The 19,758-nt window shown below is 39.8% G+C and overlaps 1 protein-coding gene across 1 annotated transcript in view; it reads right to left on the reverse strand.

Moving 5' to 3' along the window:
• Positions 1 to 19,758, reverse strand: part of DYNC1I1 (dynein cytoplasmic 1 intermediate chain 1) — a 314,035-nt gene that overhangs the window by 275,068 nt on the left and 19,209 nt on the right. Inside the window, exons 2-3 of the mRNA XM_019662070.1 lie at positions 5,968 to 6,103; positions 1,745 to 1,837 (exon numbers count right to left, since the gene is read on the reverse strand). Coding sequence (XP_019517615.1) covers positions 1,745 to 1,837; positions 5,968 to 6,094 — 220 coding nt within the window. The 5' untranslated portion in view covers positions 6,095 to 6,103. The remainder of the gene's footprint in view (positions 1 to 1,744; positions 1,838 to 5,967; positions 6,104 to 19,758) is intronic.

Consider the following 19,758-nt stretch of genomic DNA (forward strand, 5'->3'; position numbering starts at 1 on the left):
ACACTGTAACTGCTCCATTTAATAATTACAAACCCAGTGCTTTCTCTTTGGTTGAACGCTTCTTCCTGCCTCTATCACATGGCATAAAAGTTTCTCTCACCGGTCTTGAAAAAAAAACCATCACAGCAAAATACGTTTTCTAAAGAGGATGTAAAATTTTTAAAAACGCTGTCCTGTTTTAGGCCTCCTTGTGCCTTCTGGGAAAACATACTATCAGTTCTTGATGAGGGCGTGTTTGTAATATTTGTGCCCCATGTTTGGGATTATGCAAACAAGGAATTACTGGGATCTGGTTAAAAAATAAAATCAGTTATGAAAATCTGTAAGTGTAAAATACACTATTTGTATCAGTAATCTAAGTTTACCATTGTTTAAAATAAACCAGGCTAAAATTTTTATTAAGGCATGTGAACAATATTGACATTAACTCTTGTTACTTAATTCTGACTTCCATAGGCTTCTATTATACATATTAACTCAAAAGAGAAAATTCACATGGAGAAAAATATGGAACACAAAATCATTTAGATCTTCCTTTCCCAAATTCTGTCTAAAAAACACATCTTGTGTGAGCCTCTTATAGTGAGATCCTATGCCTAGTTTGTGCTTTTACAGGATAGTGACAAGTCAAAATACAGATTAAAGAAGGTCAGTGGTGGGACTCTGGAGGAATTAAACATTCAAGTCTTTTTCGTTTTTAAAACACAGTTACTTCCTAAGACTAGACATTTGCCCCACATCTGAAACACATATCCTATTTGATGTGCAGCTGTCTCAAGACAAAGCTTTGTGAGTTACAGAAGTGAAGCTGTCTTAAAGCTTGTGAAAAATCAATTATCCAGTTATCAGACACACCTTCCTCCCCTGGGGCAAGCTGCGCACCCTAACAGGTACATGACCGCTTTCGGGGGTGCAGAGTACACTGCACAGCAGTGAAGCATAATTTACTCGTACGTCTTGGCATCTAAAGCAGAAAGACATCATGCAACTTTTGACTTACTCCCAGATGGTAACCTACACCCTGATTATAAGCAAAATGCATCTTTGTACATAGTGCTGAGCTCAACACTTCTGTTATCATTTGCCTCGGGCTTAAAATGTACTCATATCTTTGAAGTCTCTATGTCACTAGAGGGGAAACAGCCGTCATGGGGGCCGACAAGGGCTAATGAGAGTATTAGGGGAATTCAGGCACTCTCACGTAACCCAAAATTCTGAAATGGCAGTTTAATCTCTATCCATGAAGATGTCACAGTTCATGTTCTTTTCCACTTTTAACATTTGAACTACTGAAGCAGTTTCCAAAGTTCAAGCATACATCAGAGGCAAAGACAGAACTAAGTGAGAAAAGGGAGCTTGCAGAGGGAGGGTCTGTATCAATATTTATATATCACAAAGTTAAAAAGAAGAATGGAAGGAAAAGAGGGGAAACGAAAGGAAAGGGAATTACCATAGCAGCTAATGAAATCCAAATGAAAATACTAAGGTAAGCAAAATTCATCTTAGGAAGCCAATGGTTTTACAATAAAGAGTTAAGCCATAGCCGGACTATCAGCTTTACCGAGAGCAGACCAATGTTGATTTTGTTCACCACCATATCCTCCCCTCTAGGTCAGGGCCAGACACATAGTAGATGCTCAATTTTAAAAAGTGTTGAATGAATGTCTGCCTTTGGTAAATGCTATTCTATAGCTATAGAACCTTAGAACGATGCAGCATGCAGGGCAATTTCCATCAACTGTACCCCATTCAGAAAGCCCCTTTCCAGCACCACTGTTACAAGGCGTCATCTCAACTTTCAGTGATTCCATGCTCATAACCAAGCCATTTCTACAGCCTGGGATAAAAAAATTAAAAAAAATAAAAATTTAACCTTCCCTCATTCTTTCAATAAAAATTTACTGAAGGACAACAGGGTACCAGTGGTAATGAAACTGAGAGGTTCTAATGCAGCTTATAGAGAGGAATCAGAAAAAGAGCTGCCTAATCTTTTCCTTTTGAATAAACTTAGGGCATATTACCTATAACTTTCTGTCATGCATGTCCTATGCAGAAAGGCAAAGAATCTGTGTGGTTTTTTTAAATTTATTCTAACTTTAATCATTAAGCATTCAAGAAACATACTAAAGGGTAAATCAGATGTTAACATGCATCATCATACATTGTGCAAAAAAAAATGCATCTGAACTCCAGCTCCAAAATTTCACTCTCACAATACAAGGTGCCTTTACATATCATTCCCTGCCTTCCACCTTTAACCCTTAAGGAAACAGGCAATGTAATGACATTTTAATAAGGACAAATGTCCATCTAGATGTAACAGCAGCTCAGGAAAGTTATCCACACTCAAGTTGACCATGAAAAATGCAAAATTAGGTAACGGAGTCTTATTAGAAATAAAGGCAGTTCCTATTACCAATTAGCACCTTAAACTAAACAGCGTTACTTTATCCAAGACAGTTATATACCAAGTACCCTAATGACGAAAATTTCAATTTTTTCCATGTAAATACTACGGGATCCTAATATGTTTAAATGACTCAATAAGGAGTGATTTCTCAGTACTAGTAATTAAAAGTATGCGAAAGATGTCTTCCTCAGCAATTGGTATTTCTGCTTGTGAAGAGTAATCACAACTAAGGCCCAGAAAGGATAATCGAAGAAAGTAAAATTGTCAACTGGGAATTACCAGTCACTTTTCCAAAGACAGCTGTGTGGTTATTAGAGGAACAAGTGAGGACAGGCCAGGAAACCTCCGGCCATCTTACCTTGCAGCAGCTCGGCAGAAGGCCAAGGGCAGGATGAAACTTCAGGGTGGCCCCATTAAACACACCTCATTGTATTAAAGCCAATTTTTCATGAAATTGGGTCTGTGTTTTAAATGGTGGCCACTATATTTATTTTAAAATCAGATTTCATCCATAATACCACAACCAAGAAAGCAGTTGACATCCGAAGGAGCAGAGAGTGGTAATTTTATACATGTACACAGTTTTCTGGATTCTGTGGAGACAATCAACGTGGGTGGTCCTAATTCACACTAGTTTTCAGTCATGGCAAAACTAGTTACTCAGGCTAGCATTCAAGAGCATTTTGTTTCCTTTATATTCTAAATTTGCTTTATTTACAGTATAAGCCTAAATGAAGTTAAAAACCAAACCTATAAGCCTAAGACTATTTATAACTCTCTATAAACAACATAAAAACTAGAAAATCTTAAACTCAGGAGTCAATGACAGTAGCCAGTGGACTAGAGCATCCCATAGACCCAGGATGAGAAGTTTCCAAAGAAATTTGCAGGAAAGAATTTCTAATGTGTGGGAAGGATGCCAGTGACCAGCATCTCAGATCTGCCCTAGTTAATTTATATATTCATTCATTCACTCATTCATTCATTCTATAATCCTTGAAAGAAAGCCTACTGTCGTGGCAGGATCTGCACGAGACATTGGCTCAATGATGAAAAACACCCAACATGTCCTCAAAAGCTCGCACTCTATGAAAAGAGAAGGCGAGTGAGGAGGTAAATATGATGCTTTGTGCTAAATGGTTTGATAAAGGTCAAGGACAGGGTATAGGACTAACTTCGTCATGGATGCAGAAAGGGATCCGAGAAGGCTTTCTGGAGGACATGACATTTGAGATGAGAACTGAAAGACATGTAGTTAACAGCCAGGTGAAGGACAAAAGGGAGAAACAGAAGAAGGATAAAAGCAGGGGGAGGATAACAGTTACGAACTCCCTGTCCGAAGGGAGTAGGGCCCATAGGTGATACGTAAGTAGCTGAGTCTGGCTGGAATGTGGATTTTAGAAAGAAGGGACGTGGGGGAGACAGAGAGTGTGTGCCTGTCCTGGATCTAATGATCACTGTAAGTTGGGGAAGGGGGTGGTGAAAGAGAGACCCCAGGTTTCTGCTTTGGAGGGGTGAGTCGTGGAGGGACAGGAGTTATCCAGGGCAGACCTTAAAGACGATGTGGTCCAGTGGATCCCCAAATCTGGCCCCAGGTGGATCTTTCGAATTAAAAACTCTGAGATGGGAGGCTATGACTCGGTATTACCATGGGAGTCCATGGAGCAGGGTCAGGATATCATAGGCTTAAGTGTAGAAATGAGGAAACTAAGATGATGTGACTTTAATTCCAGGACTAGGTAGCGGCCCGGGAACGCCCACAATCCAGGTGTTCCACACACTCCCACCACCTGCCGCCCCCAAACTCCCAGGGCTCTGTCTGCTGTGTAGCCAGCCAAGTCTCCATCAGGCTGCTTGGTGTAAAAAAACAAAAAGGGTGGCCTGTTTCCATCAGTCTTGTTTGCCTGTAATTTCCCTCCCAATGTGTAAAATAACAAAGAGGAAGCAGACAGCATAATTTGGAGCCAGATTTCCCATATCACATCGCATTTTGTGGTAATTCTATGAAATTCAAGTTGGATATTAGAATGTCAGTTTAAAAGGAAACCGGTTATTAGTAAAGGATAACAGGTGCTTTAAAACTACAGTAAGTGTTGACATTTGAAGGAATGGAAGCATGATAACTTAATGCTTTTTTTTGGCTTTGCATGGAAATGAATGCCCATTCCTTGTCAATTCTCACCTCTACTTCGCTCAAAGATTGCATATATAACAGGAAAGATCTCCAAAGGAAAAAGATCACACACACTGTCAAGGACAAATAAACTATGGTATCAATCACAGTGTAATGGAATGGAGAGATACAAGATGCCAGGAGACTAAAATGCAACTGCAATTAGGTTTTACTTTGTCGGGAAATAATTATTATGAATCCGTTACCTTGGTCTCCCAGTCTTATGGTATGAAACAACACTTAAGATTGTGATGCATCAAAATGCACTCTCTTTTTCCTTAAAGAAGAACTGTGAGTAGGGAGGCAGCTCTGATTTCTATACAAGCAAGCATGCAAAGTTTCCTTCTTAGAAAACGATTCAAAAATATCTTTGGCATTTGGCTTTTGTACAACATGCACTGTTTCTATGCTGCCACAACAAATTGGAGATAAGTAAACTATTTCTTGAACAGAGACAGCAGAAGAAAACATGATACGGCAGCAAGGCATTGAATGGACAGTCTGGATTCCAGGTCTAGTAGGCAGAAAAGCTACATTTCACCTCTGGGTATCAGCTGCTTTGTTGGTGTAAAGAGCGGCCTCAATGGAAGGTCTCTCAAATCTCTCTTAGCTTTAATGTCTCATAATTCTATGTCCATGGAGCAGAGTCTACTCCACCCTCTCACCAATAGAGGGAAACGTAGTTTTCCCTTTACCAGACCTCAGATTCTTATTCACCCTGAAAAATACGGGGGATGCCAAAAAATGTTTACATATGACCTATATTCATCTTTTGTTATCGTTATATATTGAGTATTACAATTTTAATACAGTTTTTTCCTTTCTTAAAGAGCGTATACTTTTTTTTGGCACCCTCTGTATATACCACTTAGGAAACCATGGAAATCCAGAGGCATCATTCTCTTTTTTTCTCCTAAAATGTTCTTGCCAGTAGTTTTTTTTAAAACCTTTTCTTAAGGTTTTAAAACTAGCACTTACTAAATATTAACTATATTTTGGTATTGCTATGTGTTTTATAAGATTAACTCTTTTAATCCTCACAATGCCACAAAATAAATATATTACCCTTCCCATACTAAGGATAGGAAACTGAGACTCAAAAAGGTTAAGGAATTGCTCACAATAGCGATATCACAGACCACTTTCAGGGTTTTATTCAAGTCTGGGGTGAATTGGGGGATTGGGGACCTCTGGGCCAAATGCTCCCCATCATTTAGGTGGTGCCTGACCAGTACATAGCACATGGCAATGAACTTATTACCTTGAGTATGCAGCTACCCACTCATTTTATTCAGGCATTATAAAAGGATTCTTTTAGAGGGTCTTCTTTATCCACTTGACTGGCCCCTCAGAATCACGTGATTTTCCTTTCCTCCTCCAATACCCCAACACCCAGTATTTACCTCTTTCTTTTTCCTCTCCTCTTCCTTCCGTTTCTTCTCTTCTCTTATCTGTGCTAAGCGCTGTTTTTTGCGCTCTAGCTCAGCTTTTAAATCACTTTTGTCAGACATGTTGGTTTCCTTGGAGGAAAAGAAAAAACAATGTGAATATATAAAAATAACTTTTCTGTATTTGTATTAGCATTGCAAAAATCGTTAAAAAGGAAATCCAGTTTTGGGCAGTAACAGGTTGTATTATTTAGCCTATGTCAAAGAAACAAAGAAACAAGTTCAGTTAGATCTAGTCTCACTCTATATAAAATCTTCCCTTATTATGTATATGTAAATATTTGAAGAAATACAATGTTATAGTCTATTCTGGTCTGAGGAATAATAGCAACTTCAGAATAAGTAACGCATTCTCTGTAAAAGTTTCTGACAAATAAACTAAATAAATAAGAGAACCAAAAAATAACCATCATCATGACTTCCAATTTAGATGATAATGGACCAATTCATCCCCACACTGAGAAAAGAAAATAGGCTGTCATAAACCCTTAGAGACGTGCCTTCTCAAATTTCCATGGACTCAGTAAACATTCCTCCGCTGAGCTTGGGCACATAGAGATTTCATTTTACCTAACATTATATGCGTCAGGGAAGACAGCCACTGAAGGCCTAACATATTAATCTTCTTTTTCTGTAAAACTTCTCCTGAACTGTCACAATTAATTTCATCTCCAATACAACCCTATTTCTATAAAATTCACATTTGCATAACGGAATGCAATATTGCTTATCCTGGCATTTCCCTTTTCAAAGCAAAAGCTGTTTGTGAACACATGAAGTAGGAGATAAACATCATGGAGAGTTCTTGGGAAAATCTATCTGAGATTTAATTTTAATGTTAATGGTGATGGTGATGCTGGTGGTGATGGTGCAAGAAATATTTTCAAATAAAATGAGTTTGGAGAAGACTCTCACCAATTACCAATGATTATATTTGTCTCTTTTGTGTTCCTAACTGGGAACTAAGAAAATGGTAACAACTGAGAAATGAAGAACCCCCCCTCTAACTCAAATTCCTAAAACAGAGCTAAAAAACAAAAAAGCTAACCACAAATGCCACGAGTATTCATTTGCATAGTATTTGTATGCAACTATGATGACTATATAATGTATCCCTAAATAGATGAGAGTGATAGAAGGCAAAAAAGGACCAAAGAATACAAAATAATGAAAAGTCCTCAAACCTCCTGTCATTGTCTTTAGAAGGTAATCAAGAACCTGCAGTCACCCTAAGACCTGCTTTCTGATGAATACACACAGTTGAGAAGTGGGCTGTGTTCCTACTGTACATATTTCTGCTCATGGTACGATGGCAAAGATTTGTGAAATAACAATAATCACAATAATCAATCTGCCATTCATGATCACACGCTGTCTTCACTTTTTAACAAATACTTGTTGAATATTTAATCTGTGCAAAGCACTCTATATGGCATCAGGCCACAAAGATGAGCATAACCAGATTCTCTCCTTCAAGGAGTGCCTAACTCAACTTTGTGGGCATGTGGGGTGGTGGGGAGGGTCGTCTCTGAGATATTGGCTTATTGATTACTGAGTGCCAGGCACTTGACATTTATTGTCACATTTAATCAAAATGACCCAAGGAGACCGGTGTTATTATTAATGTCTTTTCCACAATTCAGCTAAAGGAGGCTCAGCAAGACCTAAGACTGTATAGTCAATACATGACAGAACCTAAATTGAAGTGTGTCCATGCTCTGAACTACGACTCTGCTCATCCCAATGTACAAGTTCAGGGGGAATGCAGAGCACAAGAATAATCAAGATCTGGTGGAGTGGGCCAGGGAAAGCCTAAGGAAGAGATGGAATTTGAACCGGACATCAAATGAGGTCAGGAGCTCGCAAAGGATGGGAAGCTAGAGATTTGCAAAGACCTATGGCAGACGTAGTAACCAGCAGGCTGTGCACAGGAGACGGCTGAACCCAAGTCAAAAAGTATCAACTTGAGTCGGTAAGAATGGATATGTGCAGGCAACTGGTGAAGCCTTGGGAAAAGGAAAACGTGAGTTCCATTTGGTAAAATGAGTGATGGGAAATCACAGAAGCTTTTTAAAAGGGAAAGTGACAAAGTGAAAATGGAACTTGCTTAATTAAGCCTCTTCGTGCCCCTGCCTGTAAAACAGATGGGAGCAGAAACTAGAAATAAGACAAGTTACTGGGAGGTTGGAGCCAACATCCATCAGGACTGACTGCACCTGCACCGGGATGGTAGGCGAATGCAGAGACAGAATGTAGGGAGTGTGGACTGGGAACAGCACAGCCACAAAGGAAGAAGTAACTCTTGGTAGCTGTTACATGTGGAGGCAAAAGAGAAAGATTTTGTAACAATTCAACTTTGAGAGAGCAAAGAGGATGGCAGTGAAACTGGAATGAGAAGGCAAAGAGGGAAATGATGCAAAAACAATTTGGGTGTCAACGGAACTTCTGGGCAGAAAGAACGCAGAGATGCAATATACAGATGATATGAGAAGCTGGATAGGGACAGGGGCTGTGAACTAGAGTTCAGAGTCATTCACATACAAAGGACTTTTTAAATCTGAGTCACACATTCCAAATCCTACAGGTGCCAGGCAGATAACATGAGGGAGCAAAGCAGTAACAGAGGCCAGCCACAGAAGAAACCCAATGCCCTAAGGAGGCAGCTCTATCCAGCTCCAATAGACGGTTGACATGGAAGAATATGGACCCACGCAGTTAGATCTTCTGATATTCTTTTTTCAAGAGAAGCCATAGAACTAATTAAAAACACGTTTATCAATACTGTTGGGCAAAAATCCTGGCAAGAGAAAATCGGAACCTAATTCCAGAAGCCATCTGGAATTAGGGGTCAATTTATGTTTCTGATGTCAAAAATGAAATGCACAATCAGAAAAATCACTGTTAAAACAATAGCTGTGTCATTCTATGCCAAAAGTGGCCAGTGGAAACTTCTTAGAAAACTCTAAGTTTCCCTCTCCCCCACATTTCCCCAACTTTTATTTACCTTTCCCTGCCTATCAGATAGCAGGACTTCAGCTATATATTCTGGTCATTAAGGAGCAAACTATGGAATAAGAACATCCTGTATTTGTTGTGATTTTCTTGTGAAGAACTTCATTCACCAGCGGGAAGTAAGGCGTATTCTCAGTACATTTCTGCAAAGGGCAAAGGTCTACCTATAACCGATAAATATGTGTGACAAGTCGGTCATTTAAGTTGGTGTTACCAGCTGTAGAGCCAATATTTTTAAAATATACAACAAAAACACCAAAGGAACTTTTAAACAATTATATTAAGTGGTGATGTTTCAAATAACACACTTCACTTTTTAAAGGTAGTAGATCCACAATGCTAGACCTTCCACTTATTGATAATTTGGATCTATTTCAAAATAGACATTTTGCATCAGCCCCGAGGAGAATAAGAAATCTCAAGAGAACATCTCATAAAGGGTTTGGAAAGTACACATTAAATGAATGGGCCTTTACACATAGTGAAATGGCTTAAATAGCGGCATTAAATGCAGTGTCAGCATTGAACTCCACAGGTTTTTTGGGGGGGTGAGGGGAGGGGAGCTTGCCAATCTGACCCACTAAATCTCCCTGCATATGAAACAAAGCAAAATCAAGAAGCAAAGCATGGGGAACGTGAGTTATAGAGCTTCCAGCGGTTAACGCAGGTCACTGGAAAGGCAATTCTGATATTCTCTGTTTAAGAAAATAAGAACCAGAGCTACCTGCTGCTAAACATTCCTCACTGGCTTCCAACACATAAAAATGGAATTCACCCTCATTCAATAACCAAGCCATCGCTCAAAGCTTACTACAATCATTTAAAACAATGTTACAGTGAGAAATACACTAAAGGTATATAATAGCATGTTACTGATTTAATAGCCATACAGTCAGAGTGAGAAGACCCAGTCTGTGCTCCTAGACGTCATTCTAAGGCACTTCAGAAAGAATAGAAGGAGGTTTTCAATCTAAATGGGTTATAACATGGAAAGTGTGTGGCTAAAAAGGTAATGACTCAAAGAAAAAGTATTTTTTTAAATGAAACGTAATCATTTAATTTAGTAGTAATAAAATCCTTCTCGATTTTTCTGTTGAACACCGGAATTACAAATCAAGCTGTCCCACGCAGGCATCCTTCCCTATCTTACCCACTTCCCTCAGAGGATGGAGAGGAACCTGGAGAAACAGCTTCTTCTCTACTTAACAAGTTAGTTACAGGGAGGGTCATTCTTGGTGTCGCATCACAGAAATGGATCATTGGCCTCAGTGTCAATAGAGGCAAGAATGGGGAGACGAGAGAGAAAAGTATGGACGCTGAGAAGGGAGGAAACAGATCAAAAGTTATTTTCACACCTCCCTTTGCCTTCCTAGTTGACCTTGCATCTCCTTCGCATGTCTTTGTGTCCACAAACATCCACCAAGAAAGGAAAGTTTACAGCTTTTCTTGAACCCCAAAATGAGATCTTTCACCTTCATTTTCATGTCTGCACATATCATAAGGGATGGTTTGGTCCTGTTTAGAACCAAGTGTCTAACCGAGGAGAAGCAAAGGGTTTTCAGTTCTGTTTGCACAGCTGCTGAGAACCCGAGCCTCCCCAGGCTTAGCTTTCGAATAATATAGATATCTGTTTCCTTTAGGGTGTCTAAATTGGCAGTAGTTTGAGATTCCACTTCTAGCGCGGGCCTATGCAAATTATTTTTAAGCTTAAAGTCAGAATCCTAGGTTTAAATCATTGCCCAACAGTTGTCAGACTCACTGACATAAAAAAAAAAAAAATACCCAGGAACAAGTTCTCTTTTCCTGCCTGAAAACAATTGCTCTTGTCAGCAATTCACTATCAGCCGTTGAACTTTTCATCTGCCACTAGGTATGCGTAAGAAATTTGATCTTTCACAACCTCATTTCACCTGCTGGTGTCTCACAAAAGACAGCTGCCTCCTTGCACCTGGAGGCCATGGGATGAATGGGACCACAACCATTAGTCCATTTGTACAGCTATATTACACTGTCGATAAAAAGACGGCTATAGAGGTCTCAGGAGGGGGATGACTGGTGAATAATGTAGGAGGGTTACTTGCTAAATTTGTACAGCCATCAGTACACTGTGAAAATCAAATTTTTAATAAAATCCATCTCATAGTAGGAAGGTGCCTAGGCCTGGTTTATGTATACTGCAGATGTGCAGCTCTCAAACATTTAGCATCCCTTGACAATCTTAAAAATTATCAGGGACCTCAAAGAGCTTTGGCTTATGTGGGTTATATCTATTAACATTAACCATGTTAAAAAATTAAAATTGGTAAAGCTGTAAATATTTAACAATTATATTTAAAATAACAACAATAAACTTAATTGTTAACAAAATGTTTATGAAAAAACAGCCATACTTTCCAAGACCAAAAGCAAAGTAAGAAGAGTGTAATTCTTTTACATTTTCACATCCTTCTTTAATAACCGGCTTAATAGAAGTCCAATGGATTCTTGTACCTATTTCTGCACTCAGTCTGTTGTGGCATACTATTTTAGTTGTGAAGAAAATCTGGTCTCACATAAATACGAGGTGTGATAAAAACTATGGTGAATGTTTACATGTTTAAAAAGTCTATCACTGTAAAATACATATTGCCATTAACCCCCCTTCAAAATACTCCCCTTCACTTTGAACACACTTATCCCATCATTCTTCCCGCTTCCTGAAGCAGTTCTAGAAGTCCTCTTTCGTGAGTGTCTTTAGTTGTGCTGTCATGGCCGCCTTGATGTCCTGAATCATTTTGACTTTGGGAAAGAGCCAGAAGTCACACGGTGCCAGATCGAATGGGTAAGGTGGATGAGGACACACTGTAATGTTTTTTTTTTTACACAAATTGCTGTATACCAGAGGCGATGTGTGACACAGAGCATTGTCATGATGGAGGATGATTTACAGCACACTTTAAAACACACCTTCTCTCAACCATAGCTCATGCCCGACTTACTGCACCGAACAAGTTGAAACGTCACACACTGTTACTGAGGTTTGACGTGCCGCTTCCTGTATTGCAGATCCGTGCCTTTCAGTTGGATGGCACTCGGCAGCAGCATTCACCATACTTTGTGATCACAAGGGAAAGGCTCCGTGTCACACATCACTTCTGGTGCAGCAATTTCTGCCAAATAAAAACATTACAGCATGTCCTCATCTACCTTATTCACTGGATCTGGCACCGTGCGACTTCTGGCTCTTCCCCAAAGTCAAAATGACTATGAAAGATTAATGTTTTGAATCGATTCAGGACATCAAGGCAGCCACAACTGTGCAACTACAGGTACTCATGAAAGAGGACTTCCAGAACTGCTTAATTTAAACATGCATCGCATTGTTTGATCATACCTCATATGTATTCCAATAAAAGGAGTATTTGAATAGCCTCTTAAGGTAACAATGGGTATCCTTTGACATTACACCAAAAATCAACAAATAGCAGTTTCTTAAAGTTCAATTGCAATGTGAACATGAAACCACAATAATCAATGAACTTTTTGAATTCTGTTACATTAAAATCCACTGGTCTGTCTTAAATATTGAATGAATCTTTTATCTATGAATGATTTTAAAACATCATGCACTGGTTATTTAGAAAATTATTTAGGAAATTAGGCGGATTTCTGAAAAGTTGACCCATTTCATTCTACACTATCCAAAAACCAGATTTGGTAATATTACTAAAAAACTCTTCAGAAACATCTTTAGGTATGGTAAAGCTGTCAAGCTCATGGTGGCGTATATGTTTCCCAAAATTCTAATTTTTGCCTGAAAGCTCACTTTTTATCATTAGCAACAAATATTGTCAATTGTGTTCTTGAAGTGACAAGAACATGTCATGTTTTGAGAAAATTTCTGCCAAATGCTCAAGTCTGAATAACCGTAGTTTGTCTTTACATTGTTCTTTCAAAAAAAAAATATTTTCGTGAATAAAGGCAGCTAGTTAAGCTTGCAACTCAGGCTAATGCACAAATGCTTTGCTTGAGACAACACTGATAATTGGTAGGCAGCAGCAGTGTCTTATATGTTCCTATTTGTCATAGTAAAGACGTGGCTCAAGGGTAGAGACTGTAACTAATTTTTTGTTCTGCTTCATGAAGGACATTCTTAAGTGAAACTGTTTTTTTGTTTTTTGTTTTTAACTCCAAGTGTATAGCAGTGAAGCTTGACGCCACTACTTGTCCAGTTTGGTGCCACTATCTAAAATCATACTAAGACACCAGCAGTTTTACCCACCATTGCTTCCACACCATCATCGCAAATGTCAATGCAGTGAAAAAGACAAACACCATTTTAGCATTATAATGAAAATATTTTTGACCTTACAGATCCCCAAACTCGTCTTGAGATCCCCAGGGATCCTCAAACTAAACTTGGCCTTAACCCACTTCTGATAAGATGGAGTGGACTCTAAAGCCTACCGAGACGTTCACTGACAAAATTTTGCCAAGTGTTATATGAATAACCTACACAAAGGCGGTTAGAGCTCTTTTCTGCAGAAAAGACACAGTAGCAAAGTCACTAGGCATAGAAAATTCAGATTAGGGTAAAAAAATTACAATGATTAGAAATACCAGGAAGATCTAAGACTTCTGGATATAGCATAAGAAAAACTGGAATTAGGGAAAGAGTGGGGCCTTGAAAAAAACTTCCATAAAACTATGTGTGAAAGATTTCTCATTTTTCACTTGTCTAAGCCAGGTAGTAGGTAAGGAAGACAAAGTAAGAAGCCTTCTCTCACTCCCCTTCTCCTTCTCCCCTACTACACACACACACACACACACACACACACACACAATCAATGGGCCTTAGCCTCCCTACATGAACTAAGGTGATTGTTAATAAAATGTCAACCTCTCTGTTGTATGAAGTTTTTATTCTTTTGTTCTTTTACTCTTTCTGTTTTAACGATTGCAATTATGCATGTTTGTCTCAGGACAAAGACTTCAATGATATTATCCAATACCAGTATTTTACCCATAAATAGAAAAACTGAGATGCAGTTATCTAACTCCACAACCATTAAGTGGACGACTCAGAACTGGAAACACCAGATCTCCTTATTCTTGAATACTTTTGCTAAATAATGCTTCCCTTTCAGTGTTTACTTATTCAAAATTTTACTCATTTTAGTCAAAAGAACACTCTTAAACAAAAGACTTTGTGGTGGTCCCATCAGTCTACTCCAGGAGAATTTTGCAATCACTCTCTGTCACCACCTGGCGGCAGCAAGTGTAAATTGCATGAGACAGCTGACCCTAAGAGCAAAAAGGCTTTGCCTCTGAAAATTCCCAGCCATACCACCAAAGCCAATCCTGAATAGTCCCAAATGCTGCAAGAGTTTCATCTACACATGAAGGATCTATGTATGTCAATAGAGAACTATTGGTTTGGAGAGGGAAAAAAATCTCTACATGCATACAATTAAGCGTTTGTGTTGATTTTTCTAGGCTCCTTTCAATTTTATTTATAGTGGGTTAGTTCCTTACTAGGAAATCAGGCAATACTTCTAAATTATGCCTTTAGTGTCTCCCTAGTTGGGTTTTCGAGCTATATTTAAGATTGTTGTGTCTGCATATTGTCTCCAGTCCTGCGTTCACTATTTCACAATTCAGAGCTACCCAAATCGGACTGCTTAAGCTGTAACTCGAGCACTGGCAATTGCAGCACATTAAACAGGAGAGACTCTCAAGCACTCAGCACAGAGGCCCATTATGCTAGAGAGAAAAATCAATCCATAGGGTATCAGCCCTCTCATCTAGTTAACAGAGGAGAGATGAGAGCTCTTAAAACTTAAAGGACTCAAAAGCCATTGTCATCTTCGCCAAAAAGTTCTGAAAATTTTTGAGTTATTTCTGCCCCCTACCGTGCATTCCACCAACTTAGAGACTCAATATACTTCTCTTTGGAAAAGGAATTGTTCTTCAATTAAGAGAATCAGTCATTCATCTCTTAAAGTATCTTCCCTCAGGAAACACTCAGATGATATCAAGAGTCCTTAGAAAATGAGTGTTTCAAGTAGCATCCTTGAAAGAGTGTAAAACTAAAGATGGCACAGTTTGGACAACCAGAGGGCAACATTTTGCATTGGGTTCCTAAGATGTAGGGCAGAAAAGGAAGCAGAAAATAGAATCAGAAGAAAGGAGTGGGAAAGAAAACTAGAGTGAAGAAAGAAGTGAGGCCTTGCACAAAGGATCCTGTAGAAACACCTACCCTTGGGTCAAACTAGATAGGAAAGATGTATTGCCTGCCTCGGCCAGGTATCAAGTAAAAAAAAACCAATAATGAAGGCTACCACCGTGACATTTTACATAATACGAGCTTATGTATCTGTGCTCCTAGAGATGTGAAAGCACTCCAGAGCAGAGACAGGAGCTTTCCTATCTGAATGGGCATGCTCAAAGAGCACTTCACAAGGGGTGACTTCTCCACTGAACATGATATAAGTCAGCTTCCTTTGCAACTTGCACAGAGGCTCCTCAGCCTCATATTGAGTACATAGTAGGCATGACTAACCACTTGCTATTATATAAATGGGTTAATGATGTATTGGCCCCTATGTTGTTCACATCTTCACATCAGGCTAGCACCATTAGCTTGAAGCGCCCACTGGCACCAAACACAAATTCTTACACATCTAATTGCTTTCAATATAACGCAACTAAGCATACTTTTAGCCATTTAGAGCTCGCCTGCTTTGCATACTCTGCAAAACCACACCCAATATCTGCAAGGCATAGAAAGGACAAACCCTATGGCTATAAGAGGCCTTTAACTGCTGTTTCCCTTTGGAGCTCTCTGACCCAGACACTCCCCATCTCACTGTGGATTCCCTCTCTGAATCCCTCTTTCCTTTGTGGGTGGTGGGTCCAAGCGGCTGTCTCTGGAAGGTCTGCTATGAGTGACATCCCCTCTCACGCACTCCTGTCCAAGTACCGCCCAATAAAGTGTGTTGAGCAATGCTGCCACCTCCTGGTTCCGTCTTTCCTTTGTTCAGCCCTGAAATCCTTGACCTCATCATGCCTCTGCAGCCAATTCTCACCAGTACTCCCAGTTTTACCACCCAATATTTCCAAGCCTGCTCTCGCCTGTCCATGTCCACTCACACTGCCCAATGCCAGTCTTCATACGGCTCATCTGACAACTGCAATGCTCTTCTGAGCTTCCTGTCTCTGTGCCAACCTTGCTCCCTAGCGGTCCCCTATATCCTCTGCACCGCGTCAGGGTGACCTTTCTGTCACTCAAACCTGATGAGTCCACTCCCTTGCCTAGAATATATCAATGACTCCCTGTTAGTTACAAAATGGGTCCTAACTCCCTAACATGGCTCAGAAAATGTCCTCACTGCCCATCTCTCCATCCATATACCCTCCACTGTCTAGTTCACATTTTACTGGTGTGTACCACGCTGTTTCCTTTTTTCGTACCTTTGAAACTGCCGAAATGCTCTTCTCACCATTCATTATCTGATGACGCCCACTCGTCTTTCTGTCTCAGCTCAGTCACATCCCCTCCACAAAGGCCTCCAAGGACATCAACCAACCCTGAGCCAAACCCCTGCGTGGTGGCCCTGAGGCACCCTGTGCACAGTCTGCTGGAACATGGGTCACATGTCCCTTTATGCATGGCTGTTCTGTTTATGCGATTTTCTTCTCCTGTTGCCCTAAAAGCTCCTCTAGGCGTGGCCCTTCCACGTCTAATTTATCTCTATGCTTCTAATGCCTGGCAGTGAATGCGCAATAAACGTCTCTAAACTGTTAAATAACCATTAGATAGAAATGTGAAATCTCCCACACCTTCACTATGGGAATTTTTTTCATAATCATTACATTGGGACAGTGCACTAAGCTTCCAAATGACAAACTCACAAAAGTTCTTCCTCACTATGTATGCAGCAAATCTTTATTCCAATGAGGGGCAGGGGAGGGTAGGAAATACAATTTTTTATACATTAGTATAAATGCAACAAACACATAATTCTGGCATGGCCTCATCCATTGAATTATCTTTTCCTAAATCACTACCATTGTGCACCCATTGATATAATGTTTTCCTGTCTGGCTTATATTTTCAATCTGTTTTCTGTCTCTAAAAGGATTATTTAGCAAAATCTATTCAATTTATAATTGACAGCCTCTATTGTTTACCTCAACCAACAAATTGAGCAATCTAGAATCTATCACCCAAGACACCTTAAGAATAAATCATCATGTTGATAGTTGGGCTTTCTCTTTAAGTGATGAAAAAAATGTCAGTGCTTTAGAACAGAGCCATCTATTGCATTTAAAGCTGTTTTCTCCAAGTTGCTATGATGATAAATGAACATGTCTAAAAATAAACAACTCTCAGGTAAACCATAAGGCTGATAAATAGCTGGTAACAAGCAAAACTTCAGCCATAACCAGCTTTAGCTTTGACTCTGAGTCCTTGGCTTGCTGTCTCTATAAAGGGGCCAGGTTTTCTGTGCAGCCAAGTTAAATCAAGACAGCACTGGCTGGTATCCCTAACGTGGGCATTCTACCCTGATGGAGAATGCAGGCAAATTCAAGCTGCCCCGGTGTTCCTGCAACTCACAACTAAGAACGAATTGAAACTATCATACTAAAGGAAATAAACTCAAGACACATTAATAAAAACAAGGGAAGGAAAATGTTAATGCTTCAATAATAAAGTCAAAATAGACTTTCTCAGTATAAATCATCAATATAAATGTTCATAGTCGATTTTATTCTTCTAAAAATATGCTAAGAGATTATACGACATCTTAAAACGACTTAATTCAATACCCTCCCAAATTGACTACAGAACACTTATGAATTTATAATTAAGCCTACCTAATTTTAAGGACTGTCGATCCCCTTTGAAGTGATGGTGGGTGGAAAAACACATGTAGAGAAGTGACTTGCTAAGGTAGTACCCTATCCTCACACCCAAGCAAACCACTTGGACATGTGAAGAGCCAAGATTCAAACCCAAGGCTCTAGAGCACATGCTTTTAACTACTGCATGTTCCTGTAACTGTGAGTCTCCTCTTCCCTTGCCCCATTCTATTGGTCTTGGCATCTATTTTGGTTTATTCCATTTCCTTTGTATTCTTTCTTCGCCTTAGTTACTCACTTTATGTCAGCAGTTTTTCTTCTTATGTTTGTTCTATGGGTGATAAAGAATATGACAGCTGAGAAAAACACAGAGCTACTAACGATCCCATAAATCAATGTAGGCTGTGCTCTCAAGGCAGTGAGAAGACCCAAACCATCACAGAGGAGGCAGCAGAAGGTAAGGGGTGCTTCCCAGGCAGAGGGAAGCATGGACACAGGTGGGAGGCAGGAAAGGGGATAGCCAGCCTGTGGGACAAGTCAATTGCAGTAGATGAAATGCTGAGCACAAAAGATGGGGGAAGATGAGGAGGGAAACGCAGCCAGAGATCATATCCCAAAGGTTGAGTGACAAACCATCCCAGTTTGCACCAAAGCAAGGTGGGGGGGTTCCTTGTATACAGGACTTTCACTGCTAACACCAGGACAGTCCCAGGCAAACCTGGACAAATTGGTCACCCTCCAGCCAAAGGTCTGCTATGCCATGCTTAAGGGGTCTGAACTTCTACGTGGGCCACAGGAAACAGAAGGATCTGAGCAAGTATAGGCTAGAGCGTTTATTCCTAGCTCATAATACACACCACACCAGCCTTTTTAAACATGGGTTGCAACTCACTGGTAAGTTACAAAATCAAATTAGTTAGTGGTCACAGGTAGCAATGTTTGTGATTAACAGATTAGCACTACTAGAATGCACTGCACATGGTAAGGGCAGCTATTGTTTCAAGGAGCTTGTTTTGGATATACACGCATTCATTGTTATGTATCAATATTATTTATTATTGTTAATTGCAGTTGAAAGAGTTTGAAATACATTGGTCTACACCAATTCTAAAATTGGGAAAGTTTAAATTATAAATTTATGTCTGCCTTTGTCCTTCCTCAGAAAACATATTGCATGACATGACACCCATGGATCATGATGATATTTGCACAACTCCGTTCACTACTACAGAAGACTGACCTGGGCTCTAGTTACCCTGAGGGCCAAGAGATTAATATCTGGGTACACAGGTAACCTGTGATCCATTTACAGAACACTGGTGGGGACGCTGTACCATAGAATCACCAAAGCAAGCTCTCAGCTCTATCTGTTTAAATCTACCAGAGAAAGAAAGAGAAAAAACCAAAACAAAATAAATCCCTGGATACTTCAAGGCACAAACACATCAAGGCAAGTGTACTTACAAAGATGAACCCACTTTTTCAGCTACCCTGGTTTGCTCATAAGAACACAAAAATCAATACTGCCAGAAATGCAGGACCACGGCCTGTTTCCTACAGACCGTGTCAGCACAAATGCTGAATGACCCTAGGATTGGGGGATTTGCTATTTGTCCCATCAGCACAACCTTTATGTTCCTTTTAGAAAGCAAATACCCATCTGAGAAGCTTGGCTGCACAGGGCCGTCTGTACATGAATGGGTAACTCGGTGGAATGAGGCAGTATTCGAAACAGAGTCTCAACCGGTCCTGAAAGGCTTAAAGCCTTCTGATACGCATATGTATATTTTAATTCAAGACTTAAAAAAGTTTTTTAGCTGGAGTCAGTTTGAACCATCTGTCTCTGAGTAAAAATAGGATGCAGGCTTGTA

The sequence above is a fragment of the Hipposideros armiger genome, unplaced genomic scaffold (genome assembly GCF_001890085.2).
Source record: "Hipposideros armiger isolate ML-2016 unplaced genomic scaffold, ASM189008v1 scaffold_365, whole genome shotgun sequence".
Classification (NCBI taxonomy): domain Eukaryota; kingdom Metazoa; phylum Chordata; class Mammalia; order Chiroptera; family Hipposideridae; genus Hipposideros; species Hipposideros armiger.